Below are 21,590 nucleotides of genomic sequence, written 5' to 3'. Positions count from 1 at the left end.
ATAATCTTAGATTTAGGAACTTAACTCTAGGTTATCCAATGCTCTTTATGCACTCGAAAGAGAGTATAGAATAGGATTGCTCCTATTTGTCACAAAACTTTATTTAAAACCTTATGCATTTGATTCCTACGCTAATTACCATTTCATTATAAGGGGAAAGACTTTTACATAATTTGAACTCTTTTCTATTTACCTAGTTTAGAAACACTTAGCATTTTGTTTAAGCTTTGAAATAGGATTTGTAGGAATTAGTTATTTCTTTTTACATATAAACTTGCATCCTTATTTCCTAAATAATTTTCTGGACTTTAAGTAGAGTTTTACTAAGTTCATAAAAGAGTTTTCACCTTCCTCGTGGGATTGATACTAAGGGCTCAAAAAGAAAGTCATATATTATTTGAAACCATGTGTGCACTTGCATTGTATCCCTAATGTGTAAAATTAAATTATGTAAAGAAAATGAGAATTATTTGGTATATAATATTCGATTCAGAATTAAACATTGTAAAACCTTTATAGCATTAAGTTTTTTGGCGCAACATTGTAAAACCTTTATAGCATTAAGTTTTTTGGAGCTGTCTTCTGAGATTGAAATTGAAATAATTACACACTAAGCACGCACTCATTGTGTCAGGGATCAGCAGCCAATCGGTCGAGCATAACAAAGTGGTCAATCGAATCAACATAGGCTATTGCTCAATAAGGAATGATCAATCAGGCTAGGGCAACCAATCGATGAAGGACAGTTGGTTGAGACGATCGGGCGGGTGGCAGCTGATTGGTCGAGACAATAAAAGTGGGGATCAATTCTTTGTTGGTGATCGATCGAGTTGGTACAACCAATCAACAAAAGAATGTAGAACAAGCGATCGAGTCGGTGGTGGTCGATCAGTCGAGTTGACGAAAATGGTTAGTCGAACAGTTATAGACGGACAATCGATGAGGAACGGTTGACCTGGTCGGGCCAGCTAATTGATGGAGAATGGTCGGTCAAAGCTATCAAGTTGGTGGTGGCTGATCGGTCAAGCCAATGAAATGATAGTCGTTCAGGACAATAATGTGGAATCGACAAAATGTTAAAAAAAATGACATTTATATGCAACATTCAAAATCATGTCAATATACACAATTATATGAATGTGGAAACATGCACAAAATGAGGCCCAATCTATTCTGATGACAAAATCATGCTCATCCTAGCAACTCATGGGAAACCTAAGGTATACCAACGATGAAGAGGTGCACCAATGCCTTATCGCACCAAGCAACAAGATTCCCACCTCTGTTTGCAAAGCACGAGATGGGAAATCTCTCACAAAGAGGATTCTCATGACCGAGAGGATGAAGACTGAAGGAATGCCTTCATCTTCTGAGTGTGTGGGTTTCAAACAACCATTTGACCGATACAATTGACAGGATTAATACAAATAAAAGGTATAATAAGTGCAAACAAACTTAAAAGATAAAAATCTTAGATCGAAATCCTGCAGAATTCAATTTAGATAAAATTTATGTCTTCACATTTACTTATTTAAAAATAACATAGAAATTAAGGAAGAACAGATTAATATCATACTTTTTAATGCGATCAGAATCTCACTAAAGGATAGCCATATAAGCAACCCACTTCCAATGGCTTAGATCTAACCAATCACATAGAGGACCGGAACTGACTTTAACGCAGCTGATGAGGATATTTAGTAAGCAAAGTCTTACCTCACCACCGCCACTCACGTGAGAAAATAGCACAAAATTTCTAAAAAGCAAAGCAGGAAAAAAAAAAATCCATCAGTACAAAATGCATGGTCCAAAATCATAAGGCCTCTTATCTTTTCCCATAAGGTTTCACATGATCATTTAGAATCGAACCAAGCACAATGAAACCCCAACAATAAAAACACTAATAAATAAAATCTTATTTTAAAAAAGAAAACAAAAAGATCTTATTCTTATTCAAAAAAAGGAAAAAAAAATGGAAGCATTTCACACATACTTCACGCCATCTCCATTGACCACAACACCAATTCGGTAAACAGAATCATACTCTGCAAGAATCCTCTCTGATGCCTCGGGGGTGACAACCGCCACTAAACCTATACCCATGTTGAACGTTCTCCACATCTCAGTATCATCTATCCTTCCAGCCTGCAACAAGAAAGAAATTCTTAAGTTCATGTAAATTGCACACATTGCAGTTTTATTCAATAACATTGGCATTTAAAACCAAATTTTAAGAAACATATTTTCTAACCTCTTGTAACCATTTGAACACAGCAGGCACATTCCAGGAATTTCTGAAGACATCGACCCCAAGGCCAGGGGGCAACACTCTTGGGATGTTGTCAATGAAACCGCCACCAGTAATGTGCGCAATTCCTCTGACACCGCCCATACTTATAATGTTTAGAACCTGTGCATAATATCATCCTAGGAACTCAGAAACATGTATTAATAAACAATATTGAACGAAAAAGGTCCAGTGACAGACCTGCTTAACATAAATAACAGTTGGAGACATCAGGGCTTCCCCCAATGTAAATGGTCCATTATGTCCAGGGAGTTGGTCACTCAAAGATAGACCGCTCTCTGATATTACCCTAATTGAATAAAAAATTTATCAAACAGTGTTCTAAAAAAAACGGTTATAAAAATTTGACGGTTTCGGTGATAAAAATAAACAGCAAGTTGGCAATTAACCTTCTGACAAGCGAGAAACCATTGGAGTGGACACCACTGGATGGAAAGCCGAGTAGAATATCACCAGACTTAATGTTCTTCCCATCAATTAACGAATCCTTCTTCACAATACCAACAGCAAAACCACTTAAATCGTACTCTCCTTTTGCGTAGAAATCAGGCATTTCGGCTGTCTAAAAAACAAAAATGACGGAATGAATTATAACATTTGATTATATAGGAAGAAATATACGGCTCTTTGGTACATATTAAGAAATTAAAGCACCGTGAATTATAACATTTGATTATATAGGAAGAAATATAAGGCTCTCTGGTACATATTAAGAAATTAAAGCACCCGCTGTTTGATTTACTGAAGATACACCTCATCTAAGTCTTCATAAGCAGTGTCTGAATATTCTTACAACTTTTCATCTCATTTTCAAAAAGGCCGTCTCAGTTGGCCGGAGAAAAGACCCGCAAAGACTACCAGCGACATTTTGGTAGGGTTAAAGTTTAGGCTTGAATTCAACCAAAGTTCTATGTATATAAATACATAGTAAACACGTGATATTGCCGCAGTGTATACTGGATGTTAAATTTATATGTAATGCAATGAAATACTTTATAGGCCATGTCATGCTTACTGTGAATATCAATGTGAACGATGCAGATTCTAGTAGCCAAATTGATGCAAAATAAATTTAAATTACTTGCTCTAACACCTCAGTCCCTGACTTCAATTGAACGCATCCTAAGCGGATGATTTAAATGAGCCACTGATATTTATTATAGATAATGGACCCTTTACTGAAAAAAATAGTGGATATTTGATGTATGACAAATAATTTATAATTATACTAATCATAAAATATAATTAATAATTTTATAACTACAACACGAACATTTGTATAAAATGCATCTTAAAACATTGCTTTGGACAACTATGACATGCAGCAGTAAATAAATATTGACGAATACATTGAGTAGATATTCAGTGGCCAAGAATGTTTAATGATTATGAGAGCATAACATCATGAAGATCTTTTAAGATAGAAATAAGCTAAGTTTTAGTAAATCTTTCTTCTCCCACCTAATTTCTTCTCCTTCCAATCAAAGAGATATGCTCTACTCTTTTATGTGTTTCTTCTTCACCCTATCATGGCTATTTATAGAAGTGTGATGAGGATAGAACTAAAAACCTCTTAAACTACTTGTCCTATTTGTTGGATCCTACTTTGTTTGTGGGCTATGCCATAACCTTACTTAACAAAAAGATACAATAAAAACAGAGAAAATGAAATAGAGATGAGTTGAGAGTACGGGAAAATTCAATAACAATCTGCAATGTAAAAGAAACCTAGAATCATTAGCACATTTCAAGGTCCCCTATTTAAAAGACAAGAATTTAGAATCTTGATGTTACAGAAAAGCTATAGAGTAAGCTACAATTATAAGAAGAAAATACCAAATAAAAAATGTGTGTAGCATAAGTAGAGACTTGGACTCCGATTAATGGTCGATTATCGCGCAAGGATAAATCACTAGTTCCCCTAGTAGTAGCCGTCAACTAGCTTATTGGGCATATGAAGTAATCAGATTAAGTCGTTCTAACGAGTCCCATGGTAACATTTTATGAGCTCTTTATGAACTTAGCCAACATATCCTCCTAGGTCAATTAATTCCACCTTGATTCTTGTGAGTAAGAGCCTTGAATCTGGCAAGTGTGAGTAATCCTAAGACAACCTTCAACTACACTAACGAGAGCCCCTTTGTGGATCTGGATGGTGAATCCACCATGATCTCGGCCTAATGAGTTCACCCTGAGCCCTGCTTGACAATTTCACCTCTAATCTCGATTGGCAACTACGTCCCCCCGCCTTTTTTCTGGGCAAGTTTGTCTTAGGGTCTGTTAGGGGCAGCTGCAGCTTATTAATAAGTTGTTGCGCAACACGTGCAGCTCAGAAAGCTATTGCACAGAAGCTGCTGCAGATAAACTGACTGGTTGTTTGTTTGTTGATGTTTCAAAACAATTGCAGCACGGTTGTTTCTGGACAAATGATTATTTTGTCACTGTGTAATAATGTTGTTTGCAGCAGAACTGTCATAACAATATATTTGATACTTTAAATGCATAAATTCATTTAAAACCATTGCAAAAAAAAAACCTCACTTAATAGTAAGTATCATCATTACTAAAATAAAGACAAAGACTATTAAAATAACATTTAATAATATGATAATATTATTTTTAAAATGAAGACGGCATGTGTCACGAGTTTGACCGTCCTCTAGAGATACTATCCATTCTCGATCACTCGGCAGTAGAATCTGCCAACATGTCTGCCCACCAGAAGAAGTAACACTTCTCCGTGATTCTCCGCGGGCACTTTTCATAACACAAGTGGAAATTTTCTTCAAAAATAATTAAGCAGGTGTGAGGTCTCAGTGAACTCATTATACCAACCAACAAATATGTCACTAGAAACAGACCTTGTCAAAAAAAGATTTTTGGTTGTCTTGAACCCACATAATACAAAGCTAGTGTGTGTCATATATGCATATCACCAAAAAAGGTCATACAAAAAATCTCTAAAACAGTATCACCAAAAAAAAAAAGATGAATTTGGTTGCTTTCAATAGGATTTCACATGTGACACCAACCAATACAGACAATCAGGTCATCCAGAAGAACACATGAAGTCTAACATATCATCATGGAACTCTCAAACCCACCAAAAGAAAAAACAAAAGAAATGAAACAAGAAAAAAAATACTTACAAACATCTAAAAAAACCCAAACAATCATAATCAAATATATAAGGAACAGAAAAAAACATGAACTCTATAAAATAAACAAATAGAAATTGATAAAATAAGTAATTAAATATGATTTGTGTAGCCGTAAGGCCTTAGAGAACTCAGTATACCAACTAACAAATCTATCACTATAAGAGGACAGCAAATCATGTAAAAAAAGAGTTCTTGGTTGTCTTTAACCCACAAAATACCAAGCTCGTGTGACATATGCATATCACCAAAAAAGGTCATTTAGAAGAATCTCAAAAACCGCAGCATCGAAAAAGAAGAGAGGAACTTTGTCGTCTTTATTAGAATTTTACATGTGACAACAACCAACAATGACTAACAGGTCATCTAGAAAAACCCATAAGGTCAAACGTCTCATCATGAACATCTCAAACCAATTAAACGAAAAAAAAAACACTTACAAACATTGTAAAACACCCAAATAATCAATATTAAAAATATAAGGAACATAAATAATCATGAACTGTATAGCATAAACAAGAATCGGTCCACTCAACATCCAACAATGGCATCTATAATCTGCTCTCTCAATTCAAGTGTTTCCCCAGCACCTTCGCCATCCTGGGTGCAACCTTCTTGTGATTCACCTTCTGCCTGTGGTATAGATTGTCCTATGTGATATTGAAATGCTTCAGGCGGGACGTGTAAGTAATGATCGTCAGTCATGTTGAAGTCTACGTCAGTTCGTGAATGATGGCGTCGAATATAGTTGTAGAGAGTCATTGTGGCCACTACAATCTGCACCTACTTCGGAAAAGTCATTTTTTCTTCCACATTCCAAAACTTTTTTCAATTACAACGCATAAGGACGAGTGTCTCTTATTAAACATTTCTTTCCTCCCACGAGCAGCATTATTAGATCTTTCAAAGTGAGGAATGTGATATTTGGTATCCGGAAATGGTTTCAGATACCCCCTTTATAAGGGATATCCAGCGTCAACCAAGTAATATTTATTTGTCACAAATATAATAATTAGTAATGAACTTAAAAAATATCTAATAGTATGAATAATAGTTGAGCAAACTTGGAGGTGAGTGAGGGAAGTTGTGTTGTCGATTTCTTGTGACAAAAGCGAATATACAACTGTCATATGCATTGTCTTCTCAATCAGTCATAACAAAAATAAAGCACATGTTGAAATCACATACGACAATCACATTTTATGTTGGTGATTTACACAACCCAATGGATGCAACCATTTCATTATTGGATACACGTGTATCCATATGTGTTCCATCGATCACTCCAATACAATTTTGACAAATTAAAGAAAGTTGTATGAATTGCACTACTCATTTTGACTTCTGAATATAATGAGTAAAAAGATTTAGCTTAAAAATGATATATACCACATGTCATTTGCAATTTTTATTGGAGTTCTCTCAAATGTTGGATCCTCTGACTTAATAATCTTTGATGACAAACTAACAAGAGCCTTCAAAACCTGTTTGGTTTTCATTCTAGAGGAGTCATGAAGTTCATGATTTCTATGCAATTCATCGAAAAAATTTATAAATATAGGATGTGTCATACAAAACATGTTGTTGAATCCTGTAGGATGTTCTTCAAGTAGCTTCCTAACCCATTTATCATTAATGTATGATGATGTCATGCAGGGAGACAGATCTACGTATGATTTATAGTACTCGTACATCAAACATACTTTTTGGTTATCATTCTAGAGGAGCCATGAAGTTCATAATTCATATGCAATTCATCGAAAATATTTATAAATATGGGATGTGTCATAAAAAACATGCTGTTGAATCCTGTAGGTTGTTCTTCAAGTAGCTCCCCAACCCATTTATCATTAATAAAAGATGATGTCATGCAGAGAGACAGATCTACGTATGATTTATAGTCCTCGTACATCAAACATATTGTTGCCACAATTCTCCATCTGTGTCTCTCTATTTGTGGATCCATGTTGAACAAGTGTTATTTTCAGATAAGACATATGAATCAAAAAATTTTAATAAACTTTGAATAACGAATTACAAAGCGTACGACGAAAAGACAAGCAACCAAAATAGCATTAACATTGTTCTAAAGAAAAAGAAAAAACATTGAAATCAGAAATCTGATAAACCTACTGGAAAATAAATACAAGTAGTGCAAAGATAACTTAATAAAATCAATGGTCCCTGCTGTCGTAAAAAATTGACCCTACGATCAGGGGTCATCTTCATGAAGAATGCTCTATGGGTCGGGCCCTCTAGTAACTTCATGTAGCTTAAATAAAACGGCATGTCCTCATAAATTTTTAGAGTTGCCTATAGTACTCAGTTAACGTTGTCGATGGAGGTCTCTTGTGAAGTCACTGGTGCATGAAGCCACCAGTATTGCTATTTAGCTTCTGCTGAAAGTAGCTCCCTTTCTTTTTTTCTCTACCTTTGGACGCTTTGACCTGCATGTGGACTCCACTTTATTTTGGTTTGGGCTTGAGCCTCACCGAAGTCTGTTGCTTGCTTTGCATCCAAGTTCTCAGGTATGCCTGCAAAACTTCGCTCACTAGGGGTCCAGACATTAGTCCCCGTTGCCACAAACCCACCAAATATACAATCCAACTTTTATTCCGGATCAGAGCCAATTCCACTGAATTTGACTTTATTGGCGGCTGGCATTGCCTGCAATATAAGGGGAAGTGGATATGTTCATACAGTTCAGGAAGAGAAAATAATGAAAAGGTTGTGTGAATACGTTCTTACCTCCAATTTCTCAGCCCAACACTCCTCTGAAGCATCAATAGTGCGTTTGATTGGATCCCAACCTAAGCCCATGGATCCTCGTTTAATTCGTTCCATAATTTCTAGTCCTTTTTCAACTGATCACACTTGTTCTTCAATTGCATCCTATCGTACTCCATTGTCATCATTTCATTTAACTTCTTCATAATATTTTTTCACTCTTCCTTATTAAAATAGGTGGTGGGTCTATTTCCCAGTTCGACCACTCTAAAACAGAGGTCACAAAATATGAGTTTGGTTTTCTTATCCCATATAGCTGATGAATTGACTTCTTTAGTCTTAATCATCACGTTACTAGCATAGAAAAAGCGAAACATAAATATTGCGTAACTAGCATAAAAAAATACTTGTCACACATCCACACAACCACAACCCACACAGAACAAACACAACCACACAACCACAACCCACACAGAACCAACACAACCAGAAACCACAACCACAAGCCACAACACAACCCCAACCACAGCCTCCACACACAACCACAACATCCGCACAGAACCACAGTCTCCACACACAACCACAACAATCACACACAACCACACTCATCTCCACACAGAATCACAACCTTCACACAACCATATTCACCACAACCACCTCCACAAAGATCCACAGCCTCTACACAGCCACAGCCTCCACAGCCACATCCACACAGAACCACAGCCACAGTCACTGCCCACACACAAACCATAGCCACCGCACACAACTACAACCACAACCACAGCCCACACACAACCATAGCCACCACAACCACTTCCACACAAAGCCACACTTCCACACACAATCACAGCCCACACAGAATCAACACAACTGCACAACCACAACCCACAATCACAGCACCACAGCAAAACCACATCCACAGTCACAGCCTTCACAAACAACCACATCATTCACACACAACCACAGTCTAAATACAAAATCACAGCCACCACAACCACCTCCACACAGAACCACAACCTCCACACACAACCACAACCCACACAACCACACCCACCACAACCACCTCCACACAGAGCCACACCTCCACACACAACCACTACCCGCACAGAATCACACAACCCAACCCACAATCACAGCCACCAAAACACAGTCACAGCCTCCACACACAACAGCAGCCACCACAACCACCTCAACACAGAACCACAGCCTCCACACACACAATCACAGCCACCACAACCACTTCTACACAGAACCACAGCCTCCGCACACAACCACAGTCACCATAACCACCTCCACACAGAGCCACACCTCTAAACACAATCACAGCCACCACAACCACAACCCACACAACCAACACAGCACATAGAACTATATCTCTACACAGAGCCCCACCTCCACACACAAACACAACCATATCCACACCACACATACAACCACAGCAACCACCACCAGTAATCTACCACTAGCATCAACTGTCAACAATCCACCGACATTAATCATCATAGTAACCACCCAGTTCACAGTAAAGATCATCACCCCATCAGCAATAAAGAAATTCAACAGCAATGCAAAATCGCATGAATTGCAAAAATCAAAATCGCAGAAATTGCAAAATCTAACAGCAGTGCAGAACCATACGAGAATCATCGGCCGAATAGAGCTCAGAGCATTTAAAACCATCGCAAAAACAAAATGTCATAAAATATAATGGCAGAGAATGATGTGGCTCGAGAGAGAGCAAAAGAACCAAGCAGAGCGGAAGAGCAGAGGGGATAGAAAGAGCAAAGTAAACACCAAGCCTTGCCAACAGAATCACGAACCATGAATCGGAGAGGAGGCGAGCGGAGATCTTACCTTTAGGACAGAGAATCACGAGGGAGGGGAAAGCAGGCCGCAAGAGAGAAGCTCGGTCGCGAGAGGAGAAAAATGGGGTAGGACAGTAAAAGCAGAGGAAGAAGTTAATACGAAACGCGAGGCGCATGGTTGTCAAACGGGAAAAAAATGATATTTTCAGGTTGTGCCGCGTGAAAAATGCAGCGCCAAACAGACCCTAATCTTGAAGACTTTACATGTTATGTTAGAAAAAACACTTTTCCTAAACTTTTTTTTTTTTTTTTGCATTGTACTATAATCATCTTAGATTACTTATGAAATAATTATACTTCAAATGGGGTAGGTTTGCCAGTCAACTAATTGGTTATGTTGGATTGAAGACCTAATCTCACACACTAAGAAAGGCCTTAAAATCATACTTTTAAAACATGAACAGGTCAAATGGTTTGATTAGCTGTCTATGACCGACATAATTAGCCCAGTTAGGTTTGTATTGGCCAGTTTTGCAACAGGACAAAAAATTTTGCGTTCTAAAATATTAACTTTCTATAAACATGACTCATCTCAGGGTGGAAAGTGCACACATGGTATTTATAAAACCCCAAGCCATATTGCTCAGCTAGAGTATATAATCAGCACATACTAAGCCAACTAATGTTGACAAAGGATACATATTTAATATTTAACATTTCAAACAATATAAATTATGAAACATTGTATTTGATTACCTCTAAGCTGTAAATATCAAATAACTATATGGCTAGCAAAGTTATCAAGGAAATATTTTTTTTTGTAAACTCATGGGTAGATGAATAAAGACATGAATAACACAATAATGAATCATGTGTTCTAATATACTAATTTTCTATGAACGCATATAACACAAGAGGTCAAAAATCTAAGGGCACTAAGTGATAAGGTATCCTTTATCGTAGGGTGACAAATGCACGCATGGTATTTATAAAACCCCATGCCTTATTTCACAGCTAGAGTAAATAATCAGCACATACTAAGCCACTTGATGTTAACTAAGGATACATATTTAATATTTAACTAACATTTCAAAAAATACTAATTGTTCAACCTTGTATTTGATTACCTCTAGGGTCTAAATATCTAATAACTAAATGGCTATCAAAGTTATCAAGGAAATAATTTTTTTTCTAAACTCGCGAGTGCATGTGCAAATTTAATTGTCACAACGAACATATAACATCTAACTTTCCAATATGGAAATATGTATACATCTTACTAAGTTTGACATAATTTTAAAATATGGTTCAAATATATTTTTGAAACTAAGATGTTTTAGGTGATTTGTTAAAATTTTGGAATAAACATTACCTCTCTCTCTCTCTCTCTCTTTTTTATTTATTGATGCCTTCGTGGCCTACAAAGGTCAAGTTTGGGCAAGAAATTCAATGCTTGAATTATATTTTTTTAAGAAACAAAGGGTAGAACCAAAAGAAGCTTTGCTCTAGTCTTTGCTAATAATTAAGAGTTTAGATTCATAGGAAGTATAGAAGCACGGTCCAAGTCCCCACTAGCCAGACCCAAAACAACTATTTAAAATTTAATTTTTATTTTTTAAAAAAGCTTCAGCCACAATAACCAATCGTCCCAAACCCAACTGCCACGTAGTTCTCGTCCTATGCACTAATATGCTAAGCCCAATGTTAAATGTTGCCATGACTGCAACAGGTTCGAATAATTTTTCTTAAAGACACATTGCCCATCCTTTGTCCTCAATCTTCTTTGTTGATTGTATGATTCCGTATTGTAAAGTTATCTCTCTCTCTCTCACGTAAGCACGAGGAGAGAGAGGATTTTCATGGAGATACATTACTGATCTTATATGAATCACTACGACAGTTTTCTCTCACTAGTTTTGTCAAGCTTTCCAAGCTAAACAAACTAGGATTTGCTCGAGTTTCAGCCAATAGATTCAAGCAGCTGTAAGCATTCCTTGGACTATTGTTTTAAATTGGTTAACAGAAGCATTGTTTGTTTATTACAGATATTGTTGTTAATAAATTAAAAAAAAACACCATATTGTCTACTGTAGCAACGTCAGCTTACTGTCACAAACCAAAATACCTGAAACAGTATACTTCTTTCCTTTATTTAGTATTAATTTCAAGTCTATCTTCTAAAACATAGTAACAATAAGTTAAATAGGTTTTTCTAAAGTAGTGGCTTTGATATTTACGGATGTTTTTAGCATAAATTTCAATAAAGCACAGCTTGAGTTTGACAAAATTTCTCGGCAAATATTGTACTCTTTAGGTTAGAATTAATTGATGAACGAGCTTATACAACGCATGTTCTTCGCATTTGATAAGTTCGAATGCATGATATATAATTAATATGTCAGTATACAAAGAGAAATAATTAAAAGTAAAATATATGAATATTTATTATAATTTACTAACTTGTAAGACAATACTCAATTATTTCGAATTTTTTTACTAAACTTCTATTTAATTAGTTATAGAGATACTTCAAAAGAAAGCCTGAAACAGATGAACTCCGTGCACAAACTACTACTACTATTAGTGATAGTAATAATACAAATACCGAACAAATGTATGTAGAAATCAACCCCAATGATATTCCAGTAGATGTTGGATTAAGAAAAATATTCAAATTATATCTGAATGGCCATGCATGAACAGATTGGAGAGCTCAAACAAAATTAATATAGACTAACAAAGAACACTATTAATGTTTTGGTGCAGGTACTGGTAAAGCTTACTTTGATATTACCATTTGCTACATTTACAATTGAATAAGCATTTTTTGCTATGAAGATTTAAAGAGTCTTTTGCCCAATTAAATGAGAAACTCTTGAATAAATGATTGAAAAATATAGATATTGAAAATATTAGGTATGATAGTGTTGATAATGAAATAACTACACAATAATTTAACATATGATGACTCGAAGAGATAAACTGTTATACAATAAAAAATATAATACTTAGCGTGGCATTCAAATAATCATTTAACATTTTAAGGATATGAAATACACTCTCAATTGTAAATTTTTTTTATGAACATATGTTATCTTCGTATATGAAAAATAAAAATTTTTCTTCTTAAATTTCAGTCTCAAGCCAGTATAAAAAAATTAAGAGAACTTTTAAAAATGATTGTTTGTTCCTTCATTTAGAAAAATTACTAGCTCTACCACTGTTTAGATGCACAAAAAAGCTGCCAAACATGGCTTGTGGCACAATTTTCATGGCTATGATACTTCCCTTGTTGATGGTAATATTGTTACTTCCCATGTTGCTGGTAATATTATTTCATGTGACAAAAAGAAGCACATGTATTTAACACTTAAATGGATAATTATCAAACAACCCTTTTTGCAAGACATCAAATCTGACCAAGAAAAGTTATGCTACAAACCAAATATCCAGAAGAACAAGAAGGGTTTCAGAATTTAAACGAAAGAATAGTAAGCCCAATAAAGGTAGATAAAATTATGAGGATGTATTAAGTTTATGGGGGCCATAACAATGCGATTCGTTCTTCAAGTGAAAAAACAAGCAAGCAATGGTTTTTTTTTTCCCTCCCATCTCAAAGTCTGCAAAAAGAGATTTATTATGATTAATATAGTTTATATTTAAGAGATTAGTAAACAATTTCCAAAACCAGTTATCAACTGATACCCACAGAAAAGCAAGGAACTTGTTTATCCCCATGAAGCATTAAAAAAAAAAAGACGACACCAAATCATAAAAAATTGAGATATAATTTTTTGAGTGAAAAGAAGTCACCTCACCACCAAGAAGAGCACAATCTGACTGCTTGCATCCATCAACAATCCCCTTGATGACCTACAAGACAAAGCATGTTTCTCAGTTCAGCTCTTCAGTTTTTGCACTTTAGGATATGAAAACATAAAATGGATAAAAATCTGTCTGTTACCTTTTCAGCAAGATCAACATCAAGATGACTGGTTCCAAAATAATCAAGGAAGAATAATGGTTTAGCTCCAGAAGTAACTATGTCATTTACAGACATGGCCACCTACAACAAATCACTAAGGCAGAAACTTTAATATTTCTAAAAGATAACCAATATTATCCAATTTATATAACATGTCCTACCAAATCAATCCCAATAGTGTCATGGATTCCAGTCTCGAATGCAAGCTTGAGTTTTGTTCCAACACCATCAGTAGAAGCAACAAGGTAGGAGTCCCCTGCACAAGGAGAATATAGATCGGAGACCTAAAAAAATTGATGACTATCACATTTCTCATAACTTCAAATGAAAATTTTCAAATTTGCAATTGAAAATTTTGTTAGGATACCACCCAAAACTACTACAAGTACCTTTTCCAGCCCGGAAGTATCAATGGGATGCCTCCCAAATCACCTTTATCATAAAAAAAACATAGCACTAAGCTTATTTAACCCACAGGTTAACCATGATCGGGCAATCAGACCATTAACTTCATTTGTGCGGTCCATCCAAAGAGGGAGGGAAAAAAGAGACAAACTCTACCTTAAATCCTGTCGCAATCAGAGAAGGAGAAAGATAAACTAATGTTCAAATAATCATAACTAGTATCAACCATGGTGCCATGTTTCAAAGGATATGGACTTTGGAGGTATGCCAATAATAATTATAGTTGGGTTTAATAGGTAATTGTCCTAGCATTGCTTGCATACCAGTATAAGAGAATGAAGCAAGCCATTCAAATTTTCTCAATGCATATCATCAAGTATAAAGCTCCATACTCCCTACAGAATTCTGTGCATAGAATCTTAGAGCAAATCAACAGTTTTACCTGCCAAGGCAAAATCTGAACATTTGATCCGGGCTCTTCCAACAGTGGAAAACTACCCAAATCCATTGGTGAATCAAACAGGAGCACCAAGAAAGGTTAAACTAACCAAGAAGAGGTTTAGCCACTTAGAGCATGAAAATCATAAAAATCTATATGGATTGGCAAAGACGACAAAGAAGCAAGATCAAATCGATTAGATCTAGCCTACTTCAATGTGGCTGGACCAAATTGTACAAAAGCATGCCATTTATTACAATCATATTAAAATGGGAGCATAATAACTTACATAAAAGTCATAGAGCACAAATAACTAATTTTCTACCTCCGCTCTTCCATGTGACCACATTTACTGAAACAATAATGTTTTAATATTGCACAACTAGCAAAGCAATGGAAGTCTACATCAAATCTTAACCAAAAATCAATATTTTTAGTATTATTTAATATATCATGTGATCATCCTTATTTTCCTTTGCATGAGTTATTAGTACTTCAAAAGACATTTGTTAAGTCGGACTGCTTTGGCATTTTATATGTGTTATTGATTATATTGTCATTTTTAATAAGGTTTAATGGCTACAGAAAACTGACTAGTCTTCTGATTTAAATATCCAATGCTGTAATTGAACATAGTGTTGAATCCTATTTTATTTGTTTATGGGTTATGCCAATTCCTCACTAACTGAAATATCGGAAAATGGGCTTAGTAGAGAAGAGAAAATGAGACAAAATAAACTATGAAGCCCAAAAAATTTCCAATATAAAAGGAATGTGGGGCCAGACTCCAAAATCTTTAACTCTACCCAAGGTCCCTCGTTTATATAGGTAGGGATATGTGCCTAAACAACTTCAAATAAAAATACAACATGGGCTATACTATAAGAAAATGTGTAGAATAATATAAGAGGCATGTAGCCTGAGCAGAGATTAGAACTCGAACCACCAACCAATTGTCGAGCACAGGGATGTCACTTGTTCACCTAATGATACCGTCAAGTGGGTTTTATCACCTAGAATAACTATTGAGCATGGTTAAACCATTGACTAGGATGTGGCACGAAACGAGGCTAGACCAAAAAAAAGTGTAAAATATAAGAGGCATGTAGCCTTAGTAGAGATTAGAACTCGAGCTACTGACCAATTGTCGAGCATGTGGAAGTCGCTTGTTCACCTAATGATAGTTGTCGAATGTGTTTTATAGCCTAGAACAACTATGGAGCATGGTTAAACCATTGACTTAGAATGTGGTAATAAACCAGCTCCTTGTGAGCCTAATGGGTATGTTTTCCCTTATGAGTTGATGTCCAATCCACACTAACACTAGCAGGCATGTGCCTCGAATCCGGTTGGGCATGTTTCCTAGGGTGGCCAAATAGTGGAGCCATCTTGAGCTTCATCAGTGAGCTCCTCAGTAGATCTCGTTGAATAGTTGAACTTGCCTGGTAAGTTCACCCTAAATTTGACTCAACAGGCTCATCTTTGGCTTCTATTGACAAGCAATCCCTCAACGAATTTACCTTCAAGGGTTTAAAGATAGCTTTAATTTTCTTTATCTTATCTCCCTTCCTTTAGGGCATTCAATCTCTTACTTTCTTAATCCTATCACCACAGTTCTCTCTCTACATTGGATTACCCTTCAGTCACCGCCTAACAATTAAATCTCAAGAGCCCATTTCAATATCCGTTTTATCCTCCCTCATTGTCAAATAGTAACATAGCCAAAGTTCCAAAGTATATATTGAAGCGTATTCTAATCATGGCATCTCTCTCTTCTGCTCATTTTCTTATTCTCCACACTTTGAATGGCTTATTCAATCATAACCACAAATAACCACACCTTCGTCCAAACATCTTGTGTATCCATCAAACATGATCTCTCACCATTATTCTCTCAGCAACAATCTAGCGAATACCTATTCATACAGTACACACATGCAATCATTGATACACACTCATTCAATCACCACATTTGCATAGCACCATCACATCATGCCCGTATCACTCCTATAATCTAACACACAACGCATCATCCTCAAATCCCACTAGCAATTCCCTACAAAATAAAATTGCCCACTAAATAAATCGGTGTACTTGTCAATGGTGAATAATGCATCATAGCACAACTTTTTTGTGAAGCCACAATTTATAGCATGGCAGGCTATTTTTAAAATAGCATGAAACATTTAAAAAAATGAATAATTTATTAAAAATTCAATAAAAAAATTAAATAACCTAAATAAAATAAAGCACTAGCAGCATTACATAAATAAAATATGATTCGTCTTTAAAATGTTAATTGCATGTACCGAGAGCCCATAAAAATTTACTAGCATCATATAAATTTTACCAAACTATCATAGAGGTTTATGATATTATATAATTCAAGTGAAGGCCAATAGGTGGAAAGAGCATACAGGTTAAATAACAACTACAAGAAAAAACTTCGATCAACATGTAATAGACATGACTAAGTACTAATTCTTGATCTGAATAAATTAGTTGAAATAATGCTAATCTTATAGCAAAAAATTATGATCCACAACTTAACCTTCAAAAATCATCTTTCATCCAATGCATTAGTTCATACATTCAAGAGTTCAAGCTTAATCGCAACTGATAGATAAACAACAAAAAGGTAATGTAAATAGAGTATAAAGAGGGAGAGAAAGTCAATTAATAGATATCAAGCCATTTAGCAATCATAACTAATTAAAACCCAAAAGATATAGGGACGATCGTTATAGTACAAAAAAAGTACAATATGAAAAAGAGTATTTACCCTTTTCATGATAAAGAGAGAAAAATAAAAAACAAATAATGAATTCAAGAGTAGAAGCATCCCTAATAACTGCATACGCAATAAAGTAATGTCTTGTTCCTCATTCTTTAAGTTTCATCTGAAAGATTATCATACAACACTTGAGCTTATAAGTCCTTAAATGTAAATAAAGAAATACACTTCTACTTCTTACAAATCTATTATATTTTTAATTAGATAGTAGAACAAATATATTTGTATTAGAGTTGAAAATAGTAATAAAAGCAATCTCATTATGTTGAATTTAAGCTGTAAAAATTTTTATTATTCATACTAGTACTTCAAATAATCAATTAACAAAAAATAAAGAAATAAATTAGAAGAACAAAATGGCACACATCATATAAACCATGTGATCTAGCACATACGTAACACGCATAAGACATGCTATTTTGCGCTATAGAGCATTACCATGCAAATAGCTTCATAGGTGTGCTACACTAAGTTATAAGCTATATTGTGCACTTATTTACATTATTGACACATATGCACGTGTATATCAATGTCATGCATCATGCCAACACAACCATTGCATCATGCCAACACTCTCGCTCACCCCACATCTCCCGCAATATGTATAGCTTGATTGCATCTATTTCCGCATTGCATCTCCCTTGCATGTTTCGGAAATCGACATACAATACTTGCTAGCTCCTAACACTTCTTTGCAACACAATATCACACATGTAATGCTACAAATTTACATCGCCAAACCTCTATCATCTTTGCAACCCATGAACATATGATCATCTTAAATCTCATCTAAGAAAAAAAAGGCAAACTTCAAACCATCAATACTTCAAGTAGATAGGTTCATTCTAGTAGAATGTATAATTCGATATATCTTTCTAAAGTATCAATAATGTTCTAAGGAAAAAATGAAGAGAGGCTGCTACTAATATTATGGATGATAGTGATATTCATGATCTTCGTTTTTCCCCCATGGGATGCATTCTCCATTTTTCAACTCTTTTTTGGGATGGATGTCCCATTCATTACTTTTTCTTTGTAATTAATTTTGCCAGCTTAGTAATGCAATCGAGAATCTCCATTTTATCCTCCACCATTACCTCAACTCTCCTAAGTAGAATTCTTCATAGACAAAAGGAATTGATACTACAAAAAACTACATCAGCCATTATCTTTATCTTCTACCACCCTTTATCAAGCATTCATTCTTCCGATTTTTCCCTTATCCTAAACATAGTGTATCCGTTTATTTTTCATTTTCTTTCAAGTTTACTAGTAGACTTTCTTTTGAAATTATTTTACATGGAAATTCAAGTGCCATTTTGTTTTTCCGCAGATACTCTACATCTCTCTATCCAAGGTCAGCTAATAACATAACTCATGAAAAAATAATATTTTTAAAAGATGAATAAAAATACATTTCAAGCTTCGATCATTCTAGTTCCATTTATTGTTAACTCTAATAAATTATTTTTGAATGCTAAACATTCCTAGGTACAATTTCATTAACTTTTCTGAAATGTTTTAGTAAAAAATAGTTCAGTTCAATATTTCAATGGCCATCTGGCACAGCCTATAAGATTCAATAATTTTGTAAGCGCCAAGAAAAACTGCAGGAACAAAATAGGGAATAGTCAGAGGAAAACCTTTTGCAAATGCCTACTGGGATAACAGTATACTTCAAGGAGCCAATTTACTCCAACAGTCTAAATTCACAAAAAACTGTTTGTATAGTCATACTGGAAGTAAAAAGGGTACGAGAAAATGACTTCTGCATTAAATTCTAAGCATTTTATGCACCTAGCTTTGATCCCGCATTCAAAGATAAATCCAATAGAAACGATAATTAAAGAATTGAGACCAGATTGAACAAAAAAAGTTATAAAATCTTCGGGATGGACTTATCTTCTTCAATTGCTTCAACCTACCAATCCTCATAGTAGGCATTTTTTTTTTCCTTTACCTCTTTAAGTTGGGCAATTCCCACATATACATTTGCACTCCGTAGTCAAATTTAAAATTAAGAATCAATATATTCAAAAACACTAGATAGGTTAAATACGAAGTTCACATTCGATCAACAGCATAAAAATCAAATTTCAATGCATTTCCACAGAAATTTTCTAACTCGAATAATAGCTAAATATATAAGACGACTGACAATGAGTTGAGAAGTGGTGAAAGGTTATAGACTTACCCAAAGGATAAAGGCCACCGAATCCGCCAATTCCAGGTGTCATCTTGGCGATCCTTCGAACTAGCTCAGCACCGGCGTCAATGTCCACACCGGCTTCCTTATATGTAAGACCCTTCCGTCCACTGACGCTGCTAGAGCAAGAGATTCTAACACCGCTCATCTTAAGAATACTGCCTGGGAGCCTAAACCTATTCGCGGATCTGGCACCGAGGCCCAAAAGACTCGAGCAGGATGGTCTTTGAGACGTCACAGCTCCGCCGAGGAGGCGCTCAGCTGTCGCTGCTGCTGCTCCGGCGCTGGCGTTCATGGAGGAAGAACAGGTTGAGAAGGTTTTGGGCTCAGGGAAGGTAAAGGCGAAGAGATTGAGGTTCATGAATGACCTCCCCGACATAGCAATTGATCATTTAATTACCCCAGCCGACCCGGCCCGACGCATGTAAGTACTCGGCTCCTTTTAGTGCCCGAGTCCGATCAGAATAATTTCGTTCGACCAACTATTGCATCGAAAAAATATTGGCGGCTCATGCCAATTTATATTGAAAAGATTTATCAAATTCCTGAAATTTTATTTGTTCATGATGAAGGTAGAGCACGTGAGAAACAGTGACATTAGGATTTAATAAATTTGGATTTACATCGCAGAGGGGGCTAGACGTCGAGAAATAAATGAAATAAGAGAGAATTGGAGCTAACGGAGAGAACGATTTATTTTTTCCTCTCTTCGGTTTTTGCATGATTTAGGTGAAATCATGACTAAATCATTTTAAAAGTGTGCTATCAAATACCTCCATAAAGTATGTATTTATAAGGGTGGATGGTGGTCACATCATACATAAGTGAAATTATGGTGGCGTGGTCACTCCATACATCGTTACATCATATATAAGTAAATTATGGTGATGTGGTCACTACATCCATTGTTGTAATCACATACTTATAAAGTACGCAATATTTTCTCGGTTGCTTGAGACGTGGGTGGTTTGATATAGAGTGCATTATGTGGGTTTATTATTTGATTAAAATTTAAAAATCAAGTGAATCAAATATGTTTTGGTTTCAAAAAATATATTCCAATTTTAAATTTTTAAAATTTCCATTTTTCAATCTTTCATATTGATTCAGGGTAGGTTTGTTTCGATTATGGCTTTAGAAAATCTCAATTCAGAAGCTGTTGTTGAAAATCTATTGTTCAGAAGCTGTTGTTTCAAAAGCTGTTGATCTATTTGAAAATCACAGTTCTAAAAATATTGTCTGTGAACTAATGATTGTAATACCCCTCAGTATTTATGCATAGTTTTATTTGAAAAACATAGTTTTGAAAGTGTTGTTGGTGGAATAATACAATAGCAATTTATCAAGTTATTTTCACTCACATCACTATAAGGGAATTTAAGGTGAACATTAACCTAATTTTTTAACCTCAAAATATTCATACGAACATAAGTTCAATATAATATATTCAAAAAAAGATACATCCCAGCCAAACATACGAGTTTGTTTACCAAAAACCTAAAGTAATATATTTTGTTCTCTAAAATACATCAATATCACCACAACAAATACATCATTAACAACAATAAAAGAAGTGCTACAATTACAAAATCAAATAAGAGTAACATCTTCACGAGAAATCTCAAGTCTTCGATATCATTATTCATTGTATCATCAAATATAATTATCTTATCATCACATCTCTCCATTATTGCATCGCTCCGTTTATCTGTTCATTGAAAAAATTTGCAATCTTTATTTGTTAGATTTTTCAGACTTCTGTA

The 21,590-nt window shown here is 35.2% G+C and overlaps 1 protein-coding gene across 1 annotated transcript; it reads right to left on the bottom strand.

Annotated features, from left to right (window-relative positions):
- Nucleotides 1-1,803: 1,803 nt before the first annotated feature.
- On the bottom strand, nucleotides 1,804-20,328 carry LOC110032218 (phosphoribosylformylglycinamidine cyclo-ligase, chloroplastic/mitochondrial). The gene is made up of 8 exons (XM_020735771.1): nucleotides 19,816-20,328; nucleotides 14,145-14,239; nucleotides 13,963-14,064; nucleotides 13,812-13,871; nucleotides 2,698-2,870; nucleotides 2,489-2,597; nucleotides 2,252-2,410; nucleotides 1,804-2,145 (listed from the first exon to the last, which is right to left on the bottom strand). Exons 1-8 carry the CDS (start codon nucleotides 20,204-20,206, stop codon nucleotides 1,984-1,986), a joined length of 1,251 nt encoding a protein of 416 aa, XP_020591430.1. The 5' UTR covers nucleotides 20,207-20,328; the 3' UTR covers nucleotides 1,804-1,983.
- Nucleotides 20,329-21,590: the final 1,262 nt, after the last annotated feature.

The sequence above is a fragment of the Phalaenopsis equestris genome, unplaced genomic scaffold (assembly GCF_001263595.1).
Source record: "Phalaenopsis equestris unplaced genomic scaffold, ASM126359v1 Scaffold000887, whole genome shotgun sequence".
NCBI lineage: Eukaryota > Viridiplantae > Streptophyta > Magnoliopsida > Asparagales > Orchidaceae > Phalaenopsis > Phalaenopsis equestris.
This window is presented reverse-complemented; position numbering and strand designations above follow the sequence as displayed.